Source organism: Mesoplodon bidens (assembly GCF_964165515.1).
Source record: "Mesoplodon bidens genome assembly, chromosome: 2".
Taxonomy (NCBI): Eukaryota; Metazoa; Chordata; class Mammalia; order Artiodactyla; family Ziphiidae; genus Mesoplodon; species Mesoplodon bidens.
Window position 1 is genome coordinate 76956264 of NC_138177.1, and position 19270 is coordinate 76975533.

The following is a 19270-nucleotide window of genomic DNA, read 5'->3' on the forward strand; positions in this document are numbered from 1 at the left end:
CAACTGCATGTCTATATACCAGCAGCAACTAGTTGGAAATGTATTTTATTAAAAAAGATATTTTTTGTGGCTACTGAAAATGGTAGTTGGGAATAAATCTGACAAAAGACGTGCAAGCTTTCCGTGGAGAAAATTAATCAACCCTCCTGAAAAATGTTAAGGACTACATAAATGATCTTTGTATAGGAGAGTCAAATACTATGAAATTATCAACTATTCCTAAATTGATCTTGTGATAACGTCAATGGTTTGGGGGTTTTTATTGGTGGGGGGGAAGTGGGGAACATGACAAGCTAACTCTCAAATATAAATATAAGCACAACAGGTGAAAAAGAACCAAGACATCTATGAAGATGAACAAGAAACTGAGGTTACTAGAGTTAAAAGATATTATAAAGCCACAGTGATAGGCTCTACAGAGTTGAAACAGGAGGAAATGAAGACCAGTGAAACAGAACAGAAAGTCCAGAAACAAACCCACACAAATATATGGAAATAATTTATGGTAGAGTAGGCAATAGGTAAATCAATAGGAGGGGACGCATTTCAATAATGGTGCTGGAAAACTGTTTAAGAACAATATGAAAAAAAGAAAATACCTTGTATATTACACAAAAAATAAATTCCACTTGGAATTAAGACATAAATGTGAAAGACAAAACTATGAAACTTTCAAAGGCAATGTAAAAGAAGATCTTTATAGACTCAGGGCAGTAAGGATATAAAAAGCAATGACCATAAAAGAAAATGTTAACGTTAGAACTTCTGTTTATTAACAAATAACATAAAAAGTAAAGACAAAACATGTTTGGAGTGATATGTGCATTTTATAACTGCAAAGGATTAGTAATTATAATTACAGGAATAATAGGTAGACTTCCTATGAATTAAAAAAAAACAGTTCAGCAAATGAGCAAGATACATGAACAGACATAACAAAGAAAACCTACAGATGACTCACAAACACATGAAAAGATTCCCAAGTTCATCTGTAGGCAGGGAAATCAAATTTTAAAATGAGAGTGTTAAGTGTTGTCAAGGATGTGGAACAGGGCTGCCCTGGTGGCGCAGCAGTTGAGAGTCCGCCTGCTGATGTGGGGGACGCGGGTTCGTGCCCCGGTCCGGAAAGATCCCACATGCCGCAGAGCGGCTGGGCCCGTGAGCCATGGCTGCTGAGCCTGCGCATCCGGAGCCTGTGCTCCGCAACGGGAGAGGCCACAACAGTGAGAGGCCCACGTACCGCAAAAAAAAAAAAAAAAAAGGATGTGGAACACAGGCCACTCTCAGCCACTGGTGGTATAAATATAAATTGGCACAACCACTTTGGAAAGCTGTTTGGTCACTAATTATCCAGCAAGGTTGAAAATTCCATATTTTAAGAACTAGCAACTCCACTCTTACAGTACCCTAGGATATCTTAAAAAGATTCTTGCACACGTGCGTCAAGAATCATCTACAAGACTATTTAGGGCATTATTTACAATTGCAAAAAAACTGAAAACAAATGAAATGTCAACTGTTCGGAGACTAGATAAACTGTGGCATATTCACATAATGGAATACCATACTGCAGTAGCAACTGAACCAAGCATCACACATCAGCATGATGTTGAAGATGTCTTTGAAGAACACATACAGTGTCTAAGATTCCATTTATACAGTTCAAAAATAGGAGATTCCATTTATACAGTTCAAAAATAGGCAAAACTACAGCACTTCTGCTAATAGTGATGTGACAAAATTGGACAATCCCCCTATGCAGAAAACAAGTATAAAACTGGACAAAATTGTCAAAAGCAATCATTTCAGGACTTCCCTGGTGGTGCAGTGGTTAAGAATCCCCTTGCCAATGCATGGGATTGATCCCTGGTCCGGGAAGATCCCACATGTCGCAGAGCAACTAAGCCCGTGCACCACAACTACTGGGCCTGAGCTCTAGAGCCCGCAAGCCACAACTACTGAGCCCATGCACTGCAACTACTGAAGCCTGTAAGCCTAGTGCTCGTGCTCTGCAACAAGAGAAGCCACCACAGTGAGAAGCCCATGCACCGCAATGAAGAGGAGCCCCTGCTTGCTGCAACTAGAGAAAGTCTGTGTGCAGCAACGAAGATCCAATGCAGCCAAAAAATTTTTAAAAATCATTTTAGGACACTGGAAATTTGAAAGGCAAACAATAGATTGATAAGTATCCCTGAAAAACTGCTAAAGCTTCTGGTAACAAAGGTGGGAGTCTATGTATCTCTTGCCTGGGGCAGCTCTCATCCCTGCTCCACCTCTAGCTTGGTGGGCAAAAACTGTAGCTTTATCACTGAGGTGCTAGCCATAACAAGCAGATTTGCTAATTCGAGGTTGTAGCTCTTGTTTAGGGTAAACAGCAAACCAGTAAATTTAACGAGGAGATCCTGAAAATGAGAGAGTCACAGACAGGCTTAGATAAATTCTCTATACATTTCTGGGTGACTGCTAAAATATGCATATGCAAAAAGGACCCAAGAGTGCCTGGTTAAAAATGAAACCCAAGGTCAAAGAAAAAAATCACAAAGGAAATTAAAATTTATGAGTTACATGAAAATGAAAATTCAACATATAAAAATTTATGAGATGCAGCAAAGCAATGCTCAGAGAGAAATTTATAGCTTTAAATGTTTATATTAGAAAGGAAGAAAGGTCTAAAGTCAATAGTCTCAGCTTTGACTTTAAGAAACTAGAAAAAGAAGAGCAAATCAAACCCAAAAAAAGTGGAAGGAAGAAAATAGAGATCAGAGTAGAAATCGATGAAACAGAAAACAGAGAAACAGCAGCAAAAATAAATCAATGAATCCCCAATACTGGTTCCTTGTAAAAGAACAAAAATTGATAAACCTGTATCTAGACTAATCAAGAAAAAAAAGAGATCTAAATAACCAATATCAGGTATGAAAGGGACATCACTACAGAACCTATAGAAATTTAAAAGGATCATAAGGGAATACTATGAACAACTTTATGGCAATAATTTAGACAACTCTGATATAGTGAACAAATTCCTAGAAAGACACAAATGAACAAAATCAACTTGAGAAGAAATAGAAAATCTAAATAGATATTTCAGGTAAAGAAAATGGATTAGTGATTATATTAAAATAGATATATCAGGTAAAGAAAATGGATTAGTGATTTATCTTCCCATGATAAATTCAATGTGATATCCTGGATTGGATCCTGGAACAGAAAAAAGTCCAGAAATTGAATAAAGTCTGGAGTTTAGATAAAAGTAATGTACCAATGTTTGTTTCTTAGTTTTGACCAATATATACCATGGTAACATTAACATTAGAAGAAACTGGTGAAAGGTATGCAGGAACTCTCTATTACCTTTGCAATTTTTCCATAAATCTAAAATGATTCCAAACTAAAAAGCTTCCTTAAAAAAATCTTTCCACGAAGAAAAGTCCAGGCCAAGATGGTCTCATTGCTTAATTTATCAAACATTTAAGGAAGAAATAATACTATGCCATACAACTCAGAGGAAGGAACACATCCCAACTCATCTTATAAGGCCCATATTACCCTGCTACCAAAGGCAAAGACATCACAATAAAACTACAAACCAATAGCCCTCAAACATATGTGCAAAAATTTTTTAAACATTTGCAAATCCAATACAGCAACATATAAAAAGGATTATACACTAAGACGAAGTGGGAGGTGGGGATGGGAGAGTTATTCCAGGAACAAAAGATTGGTTTAACATATAACAAATAATTATTGTAATATATCCTATTAATAGGATAAAGGACAAAAGCCATATGATCACCTGAGGACAACAGAGAAAAAGTAGCTGACAAAATCTGAAATCGAATCCAGCTATTTTAAAAACTCTCAGCAAACTAGGAATAGAAGCAACTTCTCTCAACCTGATAAAGGATACCTACAGCTCACATCATAATTAATGACTAAACATAAAATGCTTCCCTGATAAAATCAGGAACAAGAAAAGGATGTCTGCTCTTTTTTCAACATCATACTGGAGGTTCTAGCAAGCATAATAAGGCAAGGGAAAAACACAAGACATCTAGATTAGAAAGGAAGAAGTAAAATGACTATTTGCAGACAGCATGGTCTAATGTATAGAAAATCCTAAGGGAGCCACAAAGAACTTCTAGGAAACTGATAAGCTGATGCTAAAATTTATTTGGATTATATATGAAATACAAATGAATTTGGAGGACTTTCACTAAGTGATTTTAATACTTACTGTAAAGCTACAGTAATTAAGACAGTGTGGTGCTGGTATAAAAATAAACATTTAGTTCAATGTGACCCTCAAATACAACATATAGCCAGCTGATTTTTGACAAGGATACCAAAAGAAGAGTCTTTTCAACCAATGGTGGTGGAACAACTGGATAGCCATAAGCAAAACAAACCAACCAACTACCCTAAGCTCTTACGTTAAGAATTTTTATTCTTCAAAAGACACCATTAAGAAAGTGAAAAGACCACATCTGGGGAAATGTTTGTAAAATAGATCTGATAAATGAATTGTACCTAAAGTATAATAAGTCAGAAGACTTATATATATTGACTTAGAAAAGTCAATAATAAAAAGACAACCCAATTTTTTTTAAAAGGCAAAACGATTTGAATAGATATTTCCTCAAAGAACATATATAAATGGCAAATAAGTATGTGAAAAGATGCTCAATGTCTTTAGGAACATGCAAACTACAATCACAGTGTGAGGGAGTCCCCTAGTGGCCTAATGGTTAGGATTCCGGCTTTCGCTGCTGTGGCCTGGGTTCAGTCCCTGGTTGGAGAACAGATCCCACAAGTCACGCAGCGTGGCCAAAAAAAAAAAAAAGCTACAATCCCACTTTGCTAGTGGGAATGTAAAATGATAAGGCCACTTTGGAAAACACAATAGCGGTTTCTTAAAAACTCAAACATACACTTACCTAAGACTTACCAATTCCACTCCTAAATGGAGTATCCAACAGACATGAAACATAATGTGGACATTAAGACTTACACACCAGGGACTTTCCTGGTGGCACAGTGGTTAAGAATCCACCTGCCAATGCAGGAGACAAGGGTTTGATTCCTGGTCCGGGGAGATCCCAAGTGCCACGGGGCAACCAAGCCCGTGCGCCACAACTACTGAGCCTGCGCTCTACAGCCTGCGAGACACAACTACTGAGCCCGTGTGTAACAACTACTGAAGCCCGTGTGCCTAGAGCCTGTGCTCTGCAACACAGAAAAGCCACCACAATGAGAAGCCCGCACACCACAACAAAGAGTAGCTCCCGCTCGCCGCAACTAGAGAAAGCCCGTGCGCAGCAACGAAGACCCAACGCAGCCAAAAATAAATTAATAAACTAAAAACAAACAAACAAAAAACTGTTAAAGAATAGACAAAACCAAATAATCTGTTTTGAGATATATACATAGGTGTTAATGCCACCTATAAAGAAAAGCAAGGGAATTCAGAATACAGGTTACATAGAATGGGGAAAGGAGAATAATTCAATCAGGAAGTAGCAAGAAGTGAAAATCTATGATATCAATACTAACAATCTTCTATTTTTTTTCTGTAACAGACAAGTCCAACAGTTAGGAATATGGAGTTAGTAAGAATGGTTTCTCCTCTCTTTTATCTTCTATTTGCTCATCTTCCCACGTTTCAATTTTAATCCTGAGACTTTCCTGTCCATAGCCTCATCTCTTACCTGAATCAATACTGAGGACATCATCGTCTTCATCAGGAATCTCAATTATTTCTGTAGGCCGGGAAGCTTCATCTTCAGAACTACTGTCCCGGTACTGTAGTCCCAGTTTGGAGTAAAAGTCCTTCACCAAAGACTCACAATTAGTCACTGCCCTAATATTGGAACACACGTAGAAAAGGTCAAAGCCAGCAGAAACAAGTGTAAAAGCTATTAGAATTTATATGTATTTCAGTATACACTGACCTCTATTTAAACAGGCCATATTCCAAAGTGTCTCTGTTTTGAATTTTAAATGCTTATCCCATAGAAAAATGTTTAAATAGTAGTTTCCAGACTAGTTCTTCAAAAACCCAGAATAAGCCCAAAGCACGGTCCTTTCAACCTTACCTCATTATTTACCTTGTTGTTATTTGAAAATATGTTCTAAGTGACAACTAGGGCAGGAGAAACAAATCTTCTGGGGGGTTAGGAGTAGAAACAGGGCTCTAGGAACTTATTAAAGCTTCGCAGTTACATAAAACAGCAAGTTTTTATAATATGCACTCCCTAGATGATTCTACTAAGAAAACAAAACAATTGCTCTGAAGTAGAGTGAAGTATAAAGAAGGGGAAGGGAGTCAAGACTTGGACTCCCCTACTGTTGAGCATATTAGCCTCTGATAGATGAATATTATATTATATGGGTGGTTGTGAGGTCAGATTATGGCCCTTAACCCTTGAGGAAGAGTAAGGTTCTACATATCTGTACCTTCTAAAGTACAAAGTGCACAATGTCGTGAACAATTATACTACTTTAAAAATGTCTGCCAATTGGTAGATTTCCTCCTGTTTCCTATGTGGTTCTTACCTGGATGCATCATCAAACAGCTGGTCAACATGGGCCACCTCGGATTCCTTCTGTATTACCCACGTCTCCAACTCTGCTAGTTGCTTCTTGCGCTGCTGTATACAGTCCATCTTTTCCAGTTCTTCATCAATGAACTGCCGAAGTTCCTCCATAGAGATACCCAGCTCCTCAACCACTGCTTGTTGCAGCTCTGCAATCTCTTCAGACTCCACTGCAGCTGTTGCTGCATCCAAACCAATGCACCCAGGGAGGGAGGACATACTGTTGTCCTCTACATGGAGCAGGAAACTAGAATTACTTTTGGAGTTATTATGACTGCAATAGAGAATTTCAGTCCCCTAATAAAACTCATTCCTACTCCGCTACTTGTTACTCAAATATACGTAGTTAGGTTTAATTCTATGTACTCTTTCCCCATTCTCCAGTATCTGAAGCTGAGATTTTGTAGAGTTCTCATCTCCTGTAGGCTATAGACTATAGGCCTGAATAAAATGCAAAAGTTTGAGAGGGCACGGAAGACATATATTATGCAACAGGGAGCTACCGAAAATAATGTTTTAGGAAACTGAAGAGAACCAATTTATTGAGGAAGATATTTCTGTGGCCTGTGTTCTTTAACTGACTAATGAGATAAATCTTTGTTTGCACGCTCTGCCTAATTTGAACAAATACTCCCCACCTGGAGGGGAGGGTTTGGTCTACAACTCCCTAATTCGTTGTTTTCTCTTTAATTACTTTCCCCCTTACATTACTTTGTTTTTGTGTGGAAATTTCCTTTTTGAAAAGTATAATACTTAAGGACAGAAAAGCTTGCAGCAAAGAGGTTTCCCCAAAGTAAAAGGAAATAAAGCAATTTGGGAATAAAACGTGGCTACTTAAAATCGACAATTCAAATACTCCCACATACAACTCACATTGGCGTTAACTGCTTTTTTTATCAAACGGTTAAAGCAAAACTGATGCCATAATGCCGTGCGACCTCAGCGCCAGTTCTCACTGCCTCCATTTTTCTTTGGCCCACACACCGCCCCACCCCCGCGCTATCCATTTTAGGGGTGCGTCCCACCCACCCGCAAACCCAGCTCAACCCCGCCCCCGCTAGTCTACCGGGGAAGACCTCCTTCCCACCCTCGCCCGACCTCCTACCACAAACAAAACATTCCATACAAGCCCTTGGTCTCCAAATACCTCAATTAACAGTATTTCCCACACCTCCCAGCTTCCAGCTATGATGGCTCTTTCTCACCAACCAGAGCCCAGACTCACGACTCAGGGGTCGGCCTCTGTAGGAAAGAACGAAACCAAAGGGAAAAGGGAGCAGGGGGAGGGGAAGAAGCGTGAGGGAGGGAAGGGGAAGCAAAAAAAAAAAAAAAAAAAAAAAAAAAAAGACGCCGGAAGCAAACCTGAGGTGCCGTTCCGGTCGCCGCGACGGTAGCCTAACGGGGTCAAACCCAAAGGTGCAGGGCGCCCCTCAAAGGCTGGGCAAACTCAGGCGAGTACGCATGCGTCGAGGCAGAGCCTTCCAGGGCACACGTGAGAAACGACCGGTCGGGTAAAGTGGGCGTGGCCTAGAGTATATTACAGAAGCTCCGCCTCTTCCACCACCCCCAACCGGTGGCAGCAATACTAAGTTTATTGTGTAAAGGCTCAGTTGGCAAACACTCTTAGGGTTAGAATTGTTTCTCACTTTTACTTGAGTTTGTTTTATTACGTAAGTTGTACAAATTGTAACAAGTCGAATATTAAGATGTAATAAGAAAAATATGAAAATTTCCTCTCCACCCCATCACTTAACGATCCCTGCTCCTTTGAGAAAAAACAGCTTACTTTTCTAGGCTTGGGTGTACAAGGTCAAACATGTGGATTTTTTAATGTTTTGTTTTCATTTAACATGTGGACATCACATGAAGTCAATAAAAAGGACAAAAGTTGTCTTTTTAACAGTTGCATAATATTTCATAATATGGCTAAACCATATTTAGGAATTTAGATTGTTTTCAATTTTTAGGCACTACAAATAACTCAACAATAAACATTAACATCCGTTTGCAGTAGTACTTTAATTTCTGTGAAAGAGATTCCCCAGAATGGAATCTGAGTAAAAAAAAATGTACTTTCTCCCATTTTTATTAGGATCTGCTATCAAATTACATTTCAAAAGGTTGAAACAATTTTTACTTCCACTAGCAAATCTGTGAAAGTATCTCTTTTCCCCACACCCTCATTAGGACTATTTGTTAACTATTTATTTATTTATTTATTTATTTATTTATTTTGGTACGCGGGCCTCTCACTGTTGTGGCCTCTCCCGTTGCGGAGCACAGGCTCCGGACGCGCAGGCTCAGCGGCCATGGCTCACGGGCCCAGCCACTCTGCGGCATGTGGGATCCTCCCGGACCGGGGCACGAACCCGCGTCCCCTGCATCGGCAGGCGGACTTTCAACCACTGCGCCACCAGGGAAGCCCTATTTATTTATTTAAAATATTTATTTATTTATTTGGTTGCACCAGGTCTTAGTTGCAGCAGGTGGGCTCCTTAGTTGTGGCATGCGAACTCTTAGCTGCTGCATGCATGTGGGATCTAGCTCCCTGACCAGGGATTGAACCCAGCCTCCCTGCACTGGGAGCACAGAGTCCTATCCACTGCATCACCAGGGAAGTCCCTGGTAACTGTTTAGTTTTTAAGAATTTGATATGTGTTTAAATAGTATCTGTATCAGGACAGACTATGCTATGTGCAGAAACAACTCAAAAGCTTAAAACAGAAACACATATTACTGCTCACACCACATAATCATCTCTAGAAAGTTGACAGTGGAGCTCTGCTCATGATAGCTACTCAGAAACCCAGGCTGATGAGCTGCCCTGCCAAAAGGAGAGAACACTAGAGGGTCTCACGTTGGCAATTACAGTGACTCAGGACACTTTAATTTTCAACTCATTGGCTTGAATGAGTCATAAGGCCCTACCCAAACACAAGGGGGCCAGGAAGAACAGTCACGTCTCATCTCTGGCAGGAGGGAGAAGCAGATGTATTTGATGAATCAGCACTATTGACTACCACAGACTCTCATTATTGCTTTAATTTGTTCAGCTATATTTACACTAACTGCATCTAACTTCATTTAAAAAGTATAAACCAGAACGTCCTTCCTTTTTTTTTTTTTTTGGCTGTGCCGCATGCATGTGGGATCTTAGTTCCCCAGCTAGGGATGGAACCCGTGTCCCCAGCATTGGAAGCCTGGAGTGTTAACCACTGGACCACCAGTGAAGTCCCCAGAACCTGCTCTGTAAGACTGGAAAAAGGGCCTGAGCATCCAGGATCATCAGAGTTTTTAAAATCCTCTCCTGGTAACCACACTTTCGCCTATGCTCAAATCACCTGCCCACCAGTTTCCTGGGACCAGGCTAAGTGCCTATTTCTAATTGTTAAGACACCAGGAATTGAGGTACAGAGAAGTAAATGTCTCCTCTAGATATTTGAAATTCAGAATATTCCAGACTCACCTCATGATCGTATTATTTTCTAACCTGAGCTAGAAATTTTAGACATATTACTCCTTATAAAACACACACACACACACACACACACACGATATCTATTGAGTGTTTACTTCATACCAGGCACTGTTCTAAGCACTTTACGGTCATTAATTTAATCCTCACAATAATCCTATGAGGTAGGAACTATTATTATTGTCTCCTTTTTTAAATTAAAATTTTAAAACTGAGGTATAATTGATTTACAACATTATGTTAGTTCCAGGTGTATCAAATAATTTTTTTGATATTTGTGTATATTGCAAAATGATCACCACAATAATTCTAGTTAACATGCTACCATACATAATTTTTTCTTGTGGTGAGAAATTTTACGGTTTTTTTTCTTAGCAACTTTCAAATATGCAATACAGTATTATTAACTATAGTAGCCATGCTGTATATTACATCACCATGACTTCTTTATTTTATAACTAGAAGTTTGTACCTTTCAACTCCCTTCACCCATTTCACCTAACCAACCCCCCACCCCCCGCCATCTCTGGAAACCATCAATTTGTTCTCTGTATAAATTGGTTTTTGGTGGTCTTTTTTTTTTTTTTAAGATTCCACATATAAATGAGACTATACAGTATTTGTCTTTCTCTGTCTGAATTACTTCACTTAGCATTATGCCCTCAGGTCCATTCATATTGTCTCAAATGGCAAGATTTCATCCATTTTTATGGGAGAATAACATTCCATTGTATATATTATTGTCTCTTTTTTTATGGATGAGAAAACTGAGGCACAGAATTAAATAAATTTCCCAAAGCCACAAAGTTAAAAAGTGTCAGAGCATGGCAGTTTGGCCTTACAGCTTGTGGTTTTAAACCTTTATACAATACAGCTTGTTCATCCTAGCTTATGAATGCTTTTTATATCTTTTCCCTCCTTTCTTTTCCTATTCTACTGCCTTTATTTTGTTCTTCTTTCTTTCTATTTTTTTTTGGCCACACCACGTAGCATGTGGGATCTTAGTTCCCCAACCAGGGATTGAATCCACTCCCCTGCATTGGAAGCCTAGAGTTTTAACCACTGGACCACCAGGGAAGTCCCCTAGATCTTATTTCTTGCCAGGACAAAATAGTCTCCTAATTGATAGGCCTTATTGTAGATCAGTTCTATCAGTAGCTCTGATCATGTCACTCCCCTGCTTTAAAACTGTGTTCTTTATGTTTAAACTTTACAGTATAAAATTTGAGGCTTCATAATTTGGCCCCAATTTACCTCTCTGGCCGTGTTTCCCATTTCTCCTTTCACACTCCTGATTATATGCTATTTACCCAACAAGTTTATGCATTTCACTTTTTTTTGTTTGTTTTTTGGGGTTTTTTTTTGCGGTACGCAGGCCTCTCACCGCTGTGGCCTCTCCCGTTGTGGAGCACAGGCTCCGGACGTGCAGGCTCAGCAGCCATGGCTCACAGGCCCAGCCGCTCTGCGGCAATGTGGGATCCTCCCTGACCAGGGCACGAACCCGTGTCCCCTGCATCAGCAGGTGGACTCTCAACCACTGCGCCACCAGGGAAGCCCCTGCATTTAACTTTTTTGTGTGTTTATTTGTTTTTATTTTTAATGAGGAAATTGAGAAGCTGCAATAGCTCTAAAAATAACTAGATATATCTTGGGTAGCACAAAATCATAACTGTTACTTATGACAAACAGAATAGATGTGCATATATTTTAGCTACCACTTACCACCAGAAACAGGGGCATCCATGAAAACTGCTCCCATTTTCTCAACTTCTTTGGCCAATTTTTTCGAAACCATAGGATCAATAGTACTGGAATCTATTAATAGTGAGCCTTTCTTCACTTTTTTTAGAATTCCATTTGCTCCAGAATAAGCTTCTATTGCATTGATGCTGGTGGGCAACATTGTAATAATTCTGTCAGCTTTTTCAGCTACATCTGCTGGGGAAGACACTACCTGTTCACCTGCATCTAGAAACTCTTTGCATGCATCAGGGAACACATCATATATAATGAGTGGATAGCCATGTTTCATGAGATTTTTTGCCATTGGATTCCCCATGTTGCCTACTCCAATGAATCCAACTGGAGTCTTAGAAGCCATTGACCTAGAACACACCGCTGCAAGGCTGGCCACTGCCGGTTGCTGCCGGCGGCTCCAGTACCGGAGGCCGGAGGCGGCTCCACGGAGCCGTAAGGAGGCTGCCATGCTGCCCCCGCCCCGCCTCCCCACGGTGACCTCCGCGACTCCCAGCCCAGCTCACCCACTGACTGCTAGGGTGCGTGGTGCGGCGGGCGGGATCGGCTGCGGCGTGGGGCCGCATGCGCACGCGCTCTGCCGCTCGGGGCGGGCACCTACCGCGAGGGGAGGAGCGCCCATTTAACTTTTATATCTTCATACTTCTGTTTACCGTGATCTATCTCCTGGAATGACCCTTCCCTTTCTGTTGGTGAAATATTAATTCTCTAAGGCCCAACTCAAATGTCTTCTCTGTGAAGTTTTCATAGACCAGCAGTTGTCAAACTTTAGTATGTATCAGAATCACCTGGAGGGCTTGTTAAACCACAGATTGCTGTCCCCACACCACACTTGGAATAGGTCTGGGTGGAGCCTGAGAATTTGCATGTCTAAAATTTTCCCACTTGATGCCCATGCCATTGGTACTGGGACCAGAGTTTAAGAATCATTGTTCTAGGCACTTCCCTGGTGGCACAGTGGTTAAGAATCTGCCTGCCAATGCAGGAGACACGGGTTCAATCCATGGTCCGGGAAGATCCCACATGCCGCAGAGCAACTAAGCCCGTGCTCCACAACGACTGAGCCTGCGCTCTAGAGCCCGCATGCCACAACTACTGAGCCTGTGAGCCACAACTACTGAAGCCTGCACACCTGGAGTCTGTACTCCGCAACAAAAGAAGCCACCACAATGAGAAGCGCGCGCACCACAAGGAAGAGTAGGCCCTGATCACTGCAATTAGAGAAAGCCTATGCGCAGCAACAAGGCCCCAACACAGCCCAAAAAAAAGAATCATTGTTCTAGACCATCGTTTACCCCCTGCAGAATTAACTCTTGCCTCTGTTCTTCTGTTACCTTAGTTCCTTTCCACTTGTCTGTTATCTGTGTATGTGTGTTTCCTCTGCTGGTTTGAGGTCATCTCAAGGCTGAGTTCCTATCTTAATCATCTTTGTTTCCCCTAGCAACTGACATATTGCCCCGTACATGCGGTGCTCTGTAATGTGTGATGATTAAAGGGAAATCTTTGCTCTGCCCTGATTATGTTTCTATTAGTTAGATTCGTTCAGCTTTCTGATGTGTGTGTGGGTGGGCTGGGGGTGGAAATGAGGAATGGGGATGTTGAAGAGAAACAGGAGCTATTTGGAGCATCACATTCCAGTCTGATTTCTTCATTGCCCTGAGGAGGTGAAGTGATCAGTTCAGTAGATCAGCAGTGGGACTCAGGGAAGTGTCTTCTAAGGACTTGTTGCTAAACATGCAATCAGGGAGCCTGCTAGAGAACCTAAATCTCTGGCCCCACTCCGGATGCACTGAATCAGAATCTGAATTTTAATGAGACCTCCAAGTAATTTGTTTGCTCACTAAAATTTGAGAAGCACAATAGGAAAGGCAAGTTTGAGCTGTATAATCCTTTCCAGGGCAATATTTAGGGAGCCAAGCTCTGGCTTCGTTTTTTTTAAGTATTGAAGACTAACTCTTGTCAGAGATGATGAGGCCCTGATATAAATGACTCACATTATTAAAATTTACAAATTATTGAAGTAGACAGCTTATTGTCAGCTTAATAATATGAAGTAATAAATAACTGATACATCAATTGGAATGCTCATGTTGGTGTGCTCAGCATATTCACTCCTGTAATCTATTGTGATACGTTGAAAAATCACAACCATATGCTACTTAGTCCTTGATCATGAGAAATCATAGTATGGGGTCCAGAATCTTGGAATGCCAAATGATCCTTTCCCTGGAGACAGACTTGGGGGAAATTAGATCATAATCTGAAGGTTACTGGTGATCTCAGAATCAAAACAAAGGAACATAGGGATTAAAAACTCAGAGGGTTTCAGGCATCAGGAAAGTATTGTAAAGGAGCAAAATGGGGTGAGTGAGGACTGTGGTCACCTGGGAAATACGTGTCTCACCTACAGGGAGCAGTTGATGATATTTAGGTCTAGCTAATTTTTGTCCTGTGTGACACACACAATGCTGCCAGATCTCCAATTTTTCAAGGGAACTTAAAAACCCATATTTTTTTATGAAAGCTTCTGAGTTTTGAATATTGACAACTAATTCAAAAAATTTGTAAATTCTGCAATACTCTGAATCAGCAATTCAAATTCTAGGAATTAAAACACATACCTTTGAAATGACATACAGTGCTAAATTATCTTCTACAACATTGTTTGAAATAACAAAATATTTAAAAGCAAAATAAATTTTCATCAGCAAGGGTTGGTTAAACAAACTATGGCACACCGACAGGAGCATACTTTTCAGCTGTGTTTTTTAAAAAAGGCTAAGGAATCTCTTTGTGTATTAATATGAAGTGATCTTCAAGATACTTTATTAAATGAGAAAAACAAGTGCAGAACATGGTATACACCATGCCATTAGTTGTTAAATAATAGTAAAAATATACATTTTTATACATATACATAAAATATCACTGGATGGATACCTAAGAAATTAACACTGGTTGTCTCTGAAGAGGGCAAATGGAAGGGTGGGGGACAAGAGTGAGAGTAAGAGTTTTTACAGTACACCATTTTATACCTTTTGAATTTTGAAACATGAAAATACTTTATTCAAAAATATTACTTTAAAAATAAAAGGAAAAGAAGAATGTCTGGAAAGATACACATACATGCAAAAACAAACTACCTTAATTGCAGTTACCTCTAGAAAGAAGGATTGGGAAACAAAGCAATGTCTAGGAACTTTCTGCATTTTTATCCTTAGGTAATGATTGAAAAAAAATTTTTTTTATCATGTGCATTTGTTACTTTTACAATAATAATTTTAAAATGTCAACTCAAAAAGCAAATATAAAACCCAACACACAACCACACACGCTTTGTAGATTACACTGGAGGGGGTCTGGCCCAATAAAACTTCTTTGCAGACCCACTGGATTTCTAAGCCGCCAGTCTAAGGTAAGTGAAAGGAATGTTTAAGGACACCAGATTAACAGAGATAATGTGGGCAATAAAACCAGACAGACCCAAGGTCTGTGGGCTGCAGCTCCCTGAATTTCCACACCAAGGACTATCTGGCTACTAAGCCTAGAAATAATCAGCTGTCCAGTGGCTAATTGCCTTCTTTCCTGAACAGCATTCACACTGGTCCTGTGTGACTTTGCCTTGGGTTGCTCCTCTTTCTCTGCTTCCACATATGATCCATTTCTTCTGACTGATGCACTTTTTTTTTCCTTGGATAGGTTACTGGAGAAAGTAGGATAACAGTCAAACCTGTCACTCTCTAGTGACTATATATGGATGCTCCCATTAACCATGTGTTTGTCTTGCATTTTATTTTAGAAGGTGGAGAAAAGGTTAATTTCTGAGCTTCTGGAGGGGAACACATGTAACCCTCAAGTACTACTTCAATCTTAATCTGCTTTCATTTTACCCTGACCTGCACCTTGCCCTGAATTTCTTTTCATCCAATAAGGGTACAATCATCTCTTTCTCTCTTTCTCCAGTTTAACCAATACAGCACCATCTGTTCTGGTGAAGGCAAAGTCTAGTATCTCCAGTGGAAGATTCCAGTTTCCCTGCCTCCATTTTCAAATAATCCTGAGCATTTACTCAGGCCAAGCAGGGGGGCAGTCCTGCTTCCAGGAATCAGGAACACAGACAATTATCAAGTCTCTGTAACAGTGCATAGCTAGAGTTATGTCTCCATACCATTTCGTATTGCTGCTAAAGCCTGGTCCAGCATGGTCCCAAGGATACAAGTCTCCTCTGAAGTGACTGCATGCTGGTACAAGTCCCTACACAAGCCCAAGTGATGCCCCACACTTAGATTCCAAGGTTACGACTCTCTTAGTTCACATTCCCGTGCGAGGTCACTGTTGCCTAGAACATTTGGCCAGCCTGGCTGGACTTGAGAGCTTTAATCTCTATTATTTACTGTGCTAGAACCAATTCTCTTCAGCCAAACCTGTGTTGAGCCTTAGTCAGTGGCCTAGATGCCTCCTTTCCTTCTAATGAATTCTCTTACAGACTTTCCTGCCGGTTAGCCCTAGTTCACTCTACCAAATTTCCGTTAACTTCAGACTTTGGAGAGTAGGCATTATGATTTCCTTCTCTTTTCTCTTAAAAGGTCCCTGGGATGCTGATTGTGACACTTATCATCATCATCATCATGTATTATATATTAACTTCCTGTGACTGCCATAACAAATTATCACAAACTAGGTGGCTTAAAACAATAGAATTTTGTCTCAGAGTTCTGGAGCCTAGAAGTCCAAAATCAAGGTGTTGGCAGGGCTGCACTCCCTGAAAAGGATCTGGGGAGAATACTTCCTTGCCTCTTCCAGCTTCTGATGGCTCCCAGCAAGGATTCTTTAGCTGTGATTGCAGAACTCCAACCTCTGCTCTCATATTCAGATGACCTTTTCATCTCTCTCTCTCTGTGTCTTCTCCTCTGTCTTTTATAAAGACACTTGTCATTGGATTTGGGGCTCACCCCACTAATCCAGGTTGAGTTCATCTTGAGGTCCTTAACTTTCCATTTTCAAAGACCCTTTATCCAAATAAGTTCACATTCATAGATTTCAGGGGTAGGGACATGGACATATCATTTTGAGGACCTCTTTTCAACCCACTAGACGTTATTTTATAAATGAGTAAATGAGGAAACGTAGGCTGAGGGAGATTAAGGGGCTAACCCAAGGCAAATTTGTTCCCCTCTACCACAGAGCTCTGCCTGCTTGAGAAGGGCATCAGCTTTTTTTTTTTTCTTTTTTTGGCTGCGTTGGGTCTTCGTTGCTGCGCACGGTCTTTCTCTAGTTGTGGCGAGCGGAGGCTACTCTCCGTTGTGGTGCGCGGGCTTCTCATTGTGGTGGCTTCTCTTGTTGAGGAGCTTGGGCTCTAGGCGCATGGGCTTCAGTAGTTGTGGCATGCGGGTTCAGTAGTTGTGGCTTGCCGGTTCAGTAGTTGTGGCTTGCGGGCTCTAGAGTGCAAGCTCAGTAGTTGTGGCGCATGGCTTAGTTGCTCCCCGGCATGTGGGATCTTACCGGACCAGGGCTTGAACCCGCGTCCTCTGCACTGGCAGGCAGATTCTCAACCACTGTGCCACCAGGGAAGCCCCGGGGCATCACCTTTTATAAAACCTCACACACTAAAAAGGTCCTGTAAGACTCTTATCTTATAAGGTTCCTGCTGCCCTTATATTTGCATAACTGAAGGTACTTCCTAGGGCCACCTCTAGGAGGGCTTCCAGTTTTAGATGCACCTTACCAAGCATCATGATATTATATTACATTACCTCATAAAATTATGGCCAACTTTCTTATCTTAAGAATATTAGATACTGGAGGATTGAAACCCATGGCCTTATTTTTTTTTTTTTTTTTTTTTTTTTTTTTTTTTTTTACTTTTTATTTTATGTTGGAGTATAGCCGATTAACAATGTTGTGATAGTTTCAGATGCACAGCAAAGGGACTCGGCTATACATATGCATGTACCCATTCTCCCCCAAACTCCCCTCCCATCCAGGCTGCCACATAACATTGAGCAGAGTCCCCTGTGCTATACAGTAGGTCCACTGGTTATCCATTTTTTTTTAAGTTTATTTATTCATTTTTTTAATTAGTTTCTGCTTTATAACAAAGTGAATCAGTCATACATATACATCTGTTCCCACATCCCTTCCCTCATGCATCTCCCTCCCTCCCACCCTCCCCATCCCACCCCTCCAGGCGGTCACAAAGCACCGAGCTGATCTCCCTGTGCTCTGCGGCTGCTTCCCACTATCTATCTACCTGACGTTTGGTAGTGTATACACGTCCATGCCTCTCTTTCGCCTTGTCACAGCCCACCCTTCCCCCTCCCCATATCCTCAAGTCCATTCTCAAGTAGGTCTGCGTCTTCATTCCCGTTTTGCCCCTAGGTTCTTCATGACATTTTTTTTTTAAATTCCGTATATATGTGTTAGCATACGGTATTTGTCTTTCTCTTTCTGACTAACTTCACTCTGTATGACAGACTCTAGGTCTATCCACCTCATTACAAATAGCTCAGTTTCGTTTCTTTTTATGGCTGAGTAATATTCCATTGTATATATGTGCCACATCTTCTTTATCCATTCATCCGATGATGGACACTTAGGTTGTTTCCAGCTCCGGGCTATTGTGAATAGAGCTGCAATGAACATTTTGGTACATGTCTCTTTTTGAATTATGGTTTTCTCAGGGTATATGCCCAGTAGTGGGATTGCTGGGCCATGGCCTTATTTTAATCAATAAGTTCAACCTGTCTCTGTCCCACTTTGGTAACTATTTCCCTGAATAGGAACAACACAGACTGGCTTGTGTTTCATCCTTGTTATTATTCTCAACTTAACCTCATGTGCCTATTGTGGAATGCAAGAGTGAGAAGGCTGAGAAATAGGGAGGTGAAATAATAAAAAGTCTGTTTCATAAATGTCTGTATAAAAGATTTCAAATCTCCTGTGAAGGGAGGTCTACCAGGCTTTTTCATAGTTCAGCTCAGAGATGGTTCTGTGGTTGTGGAGCTGGCCTCATAGGGATTCTTCACCAACTTGGCACACCGAAAAATCATCACCATTAGGAACAAAAAAAGAAGAAGAACAAAGGCAATGGCAAAGCCTTTGTCTACATCAACACTGCTGGACAGGCTTGAATCATCCATGAGAACACACACCTCTTTACCCTTGTCCAGCTGTAGCTACTTCCTCAGGAATGTCTTCAGATTTGTCATATTCCTAGACAAAAAAAGGATAAAACAAGTTTACTGGTTTGTATATGTATATATGTATTTTCTAAATAATGTTATGTTGAAACCAGAGGGTTTTCAAAAAAGAAATTAGCAAGATTTATTTGAGGCACTTGTGAAACTGATAACATTAGCATAGGTGACCTTCAAGAAATACACATATGCAAAAGTGGAAAAAATACTCCAAGGCAAAACATGAGCAATTATGTGTATCTCAGAAA

General features: G+C 40.6%; 2 protein-coding genes across 6 annotated transcripts in view; both read right to left on the reverse strand.

Annotated features, from left to right (window-relative positions):
- Positions 1-8102, reverse strand: part of SETDB1 (SET domain bifurcated histone lysine methyltransferase 1) — a 29611-nt gene extending 21509 nt beyond the window's left edge. For 2 of the 5 annotated variants that reach the window (XM_081216764.1, XM_081216760.1), the window contains exons 1-4: positions 7959-8102; positions 7744-7838; positions 6556-6826; positions 5709-5860 (exon numbers count right to left, since the gene is read on the reverse strand). In XM_081216764.1, coding sequence (XP_081072890.1) covers positions 5709-5860; positions 6556-6815 — 412 coding nt within the window. In that variant the 5' untranslated portion in view covers positions 6816-6826; positions 7744-7838; positions 7959-8102. Of the gene's footprint in view, positions 1-5708; positions 5861-6555; positions 6827-7469; positions 7560-7743; positions 7910-7958 lie in introns of those variants that run through there. The other 3 variants (XM_081216763.1, XM_081216761.1, XM_081216762.1) reach the window with 3 other exon arrangements.
- Positions 8103-18797: 10695 nt separating this feature from the next.
- Positions 18798-18965, reverse strand: CTXND2 (cortexin domain containing 2; the record flags this gene model as incomplete). Its single annotated transcript, XM_081225417.1, has 1 exon — positions 18798-18965. One exon carries the CDS (start codon positions 18963-18965, stop codon positions 18798-18800), a length of 168 nt encoding a protein of 55 aa, XP_081081543.1.
- Positions 18966-19270: the final 305 nt, after the last annotated feature.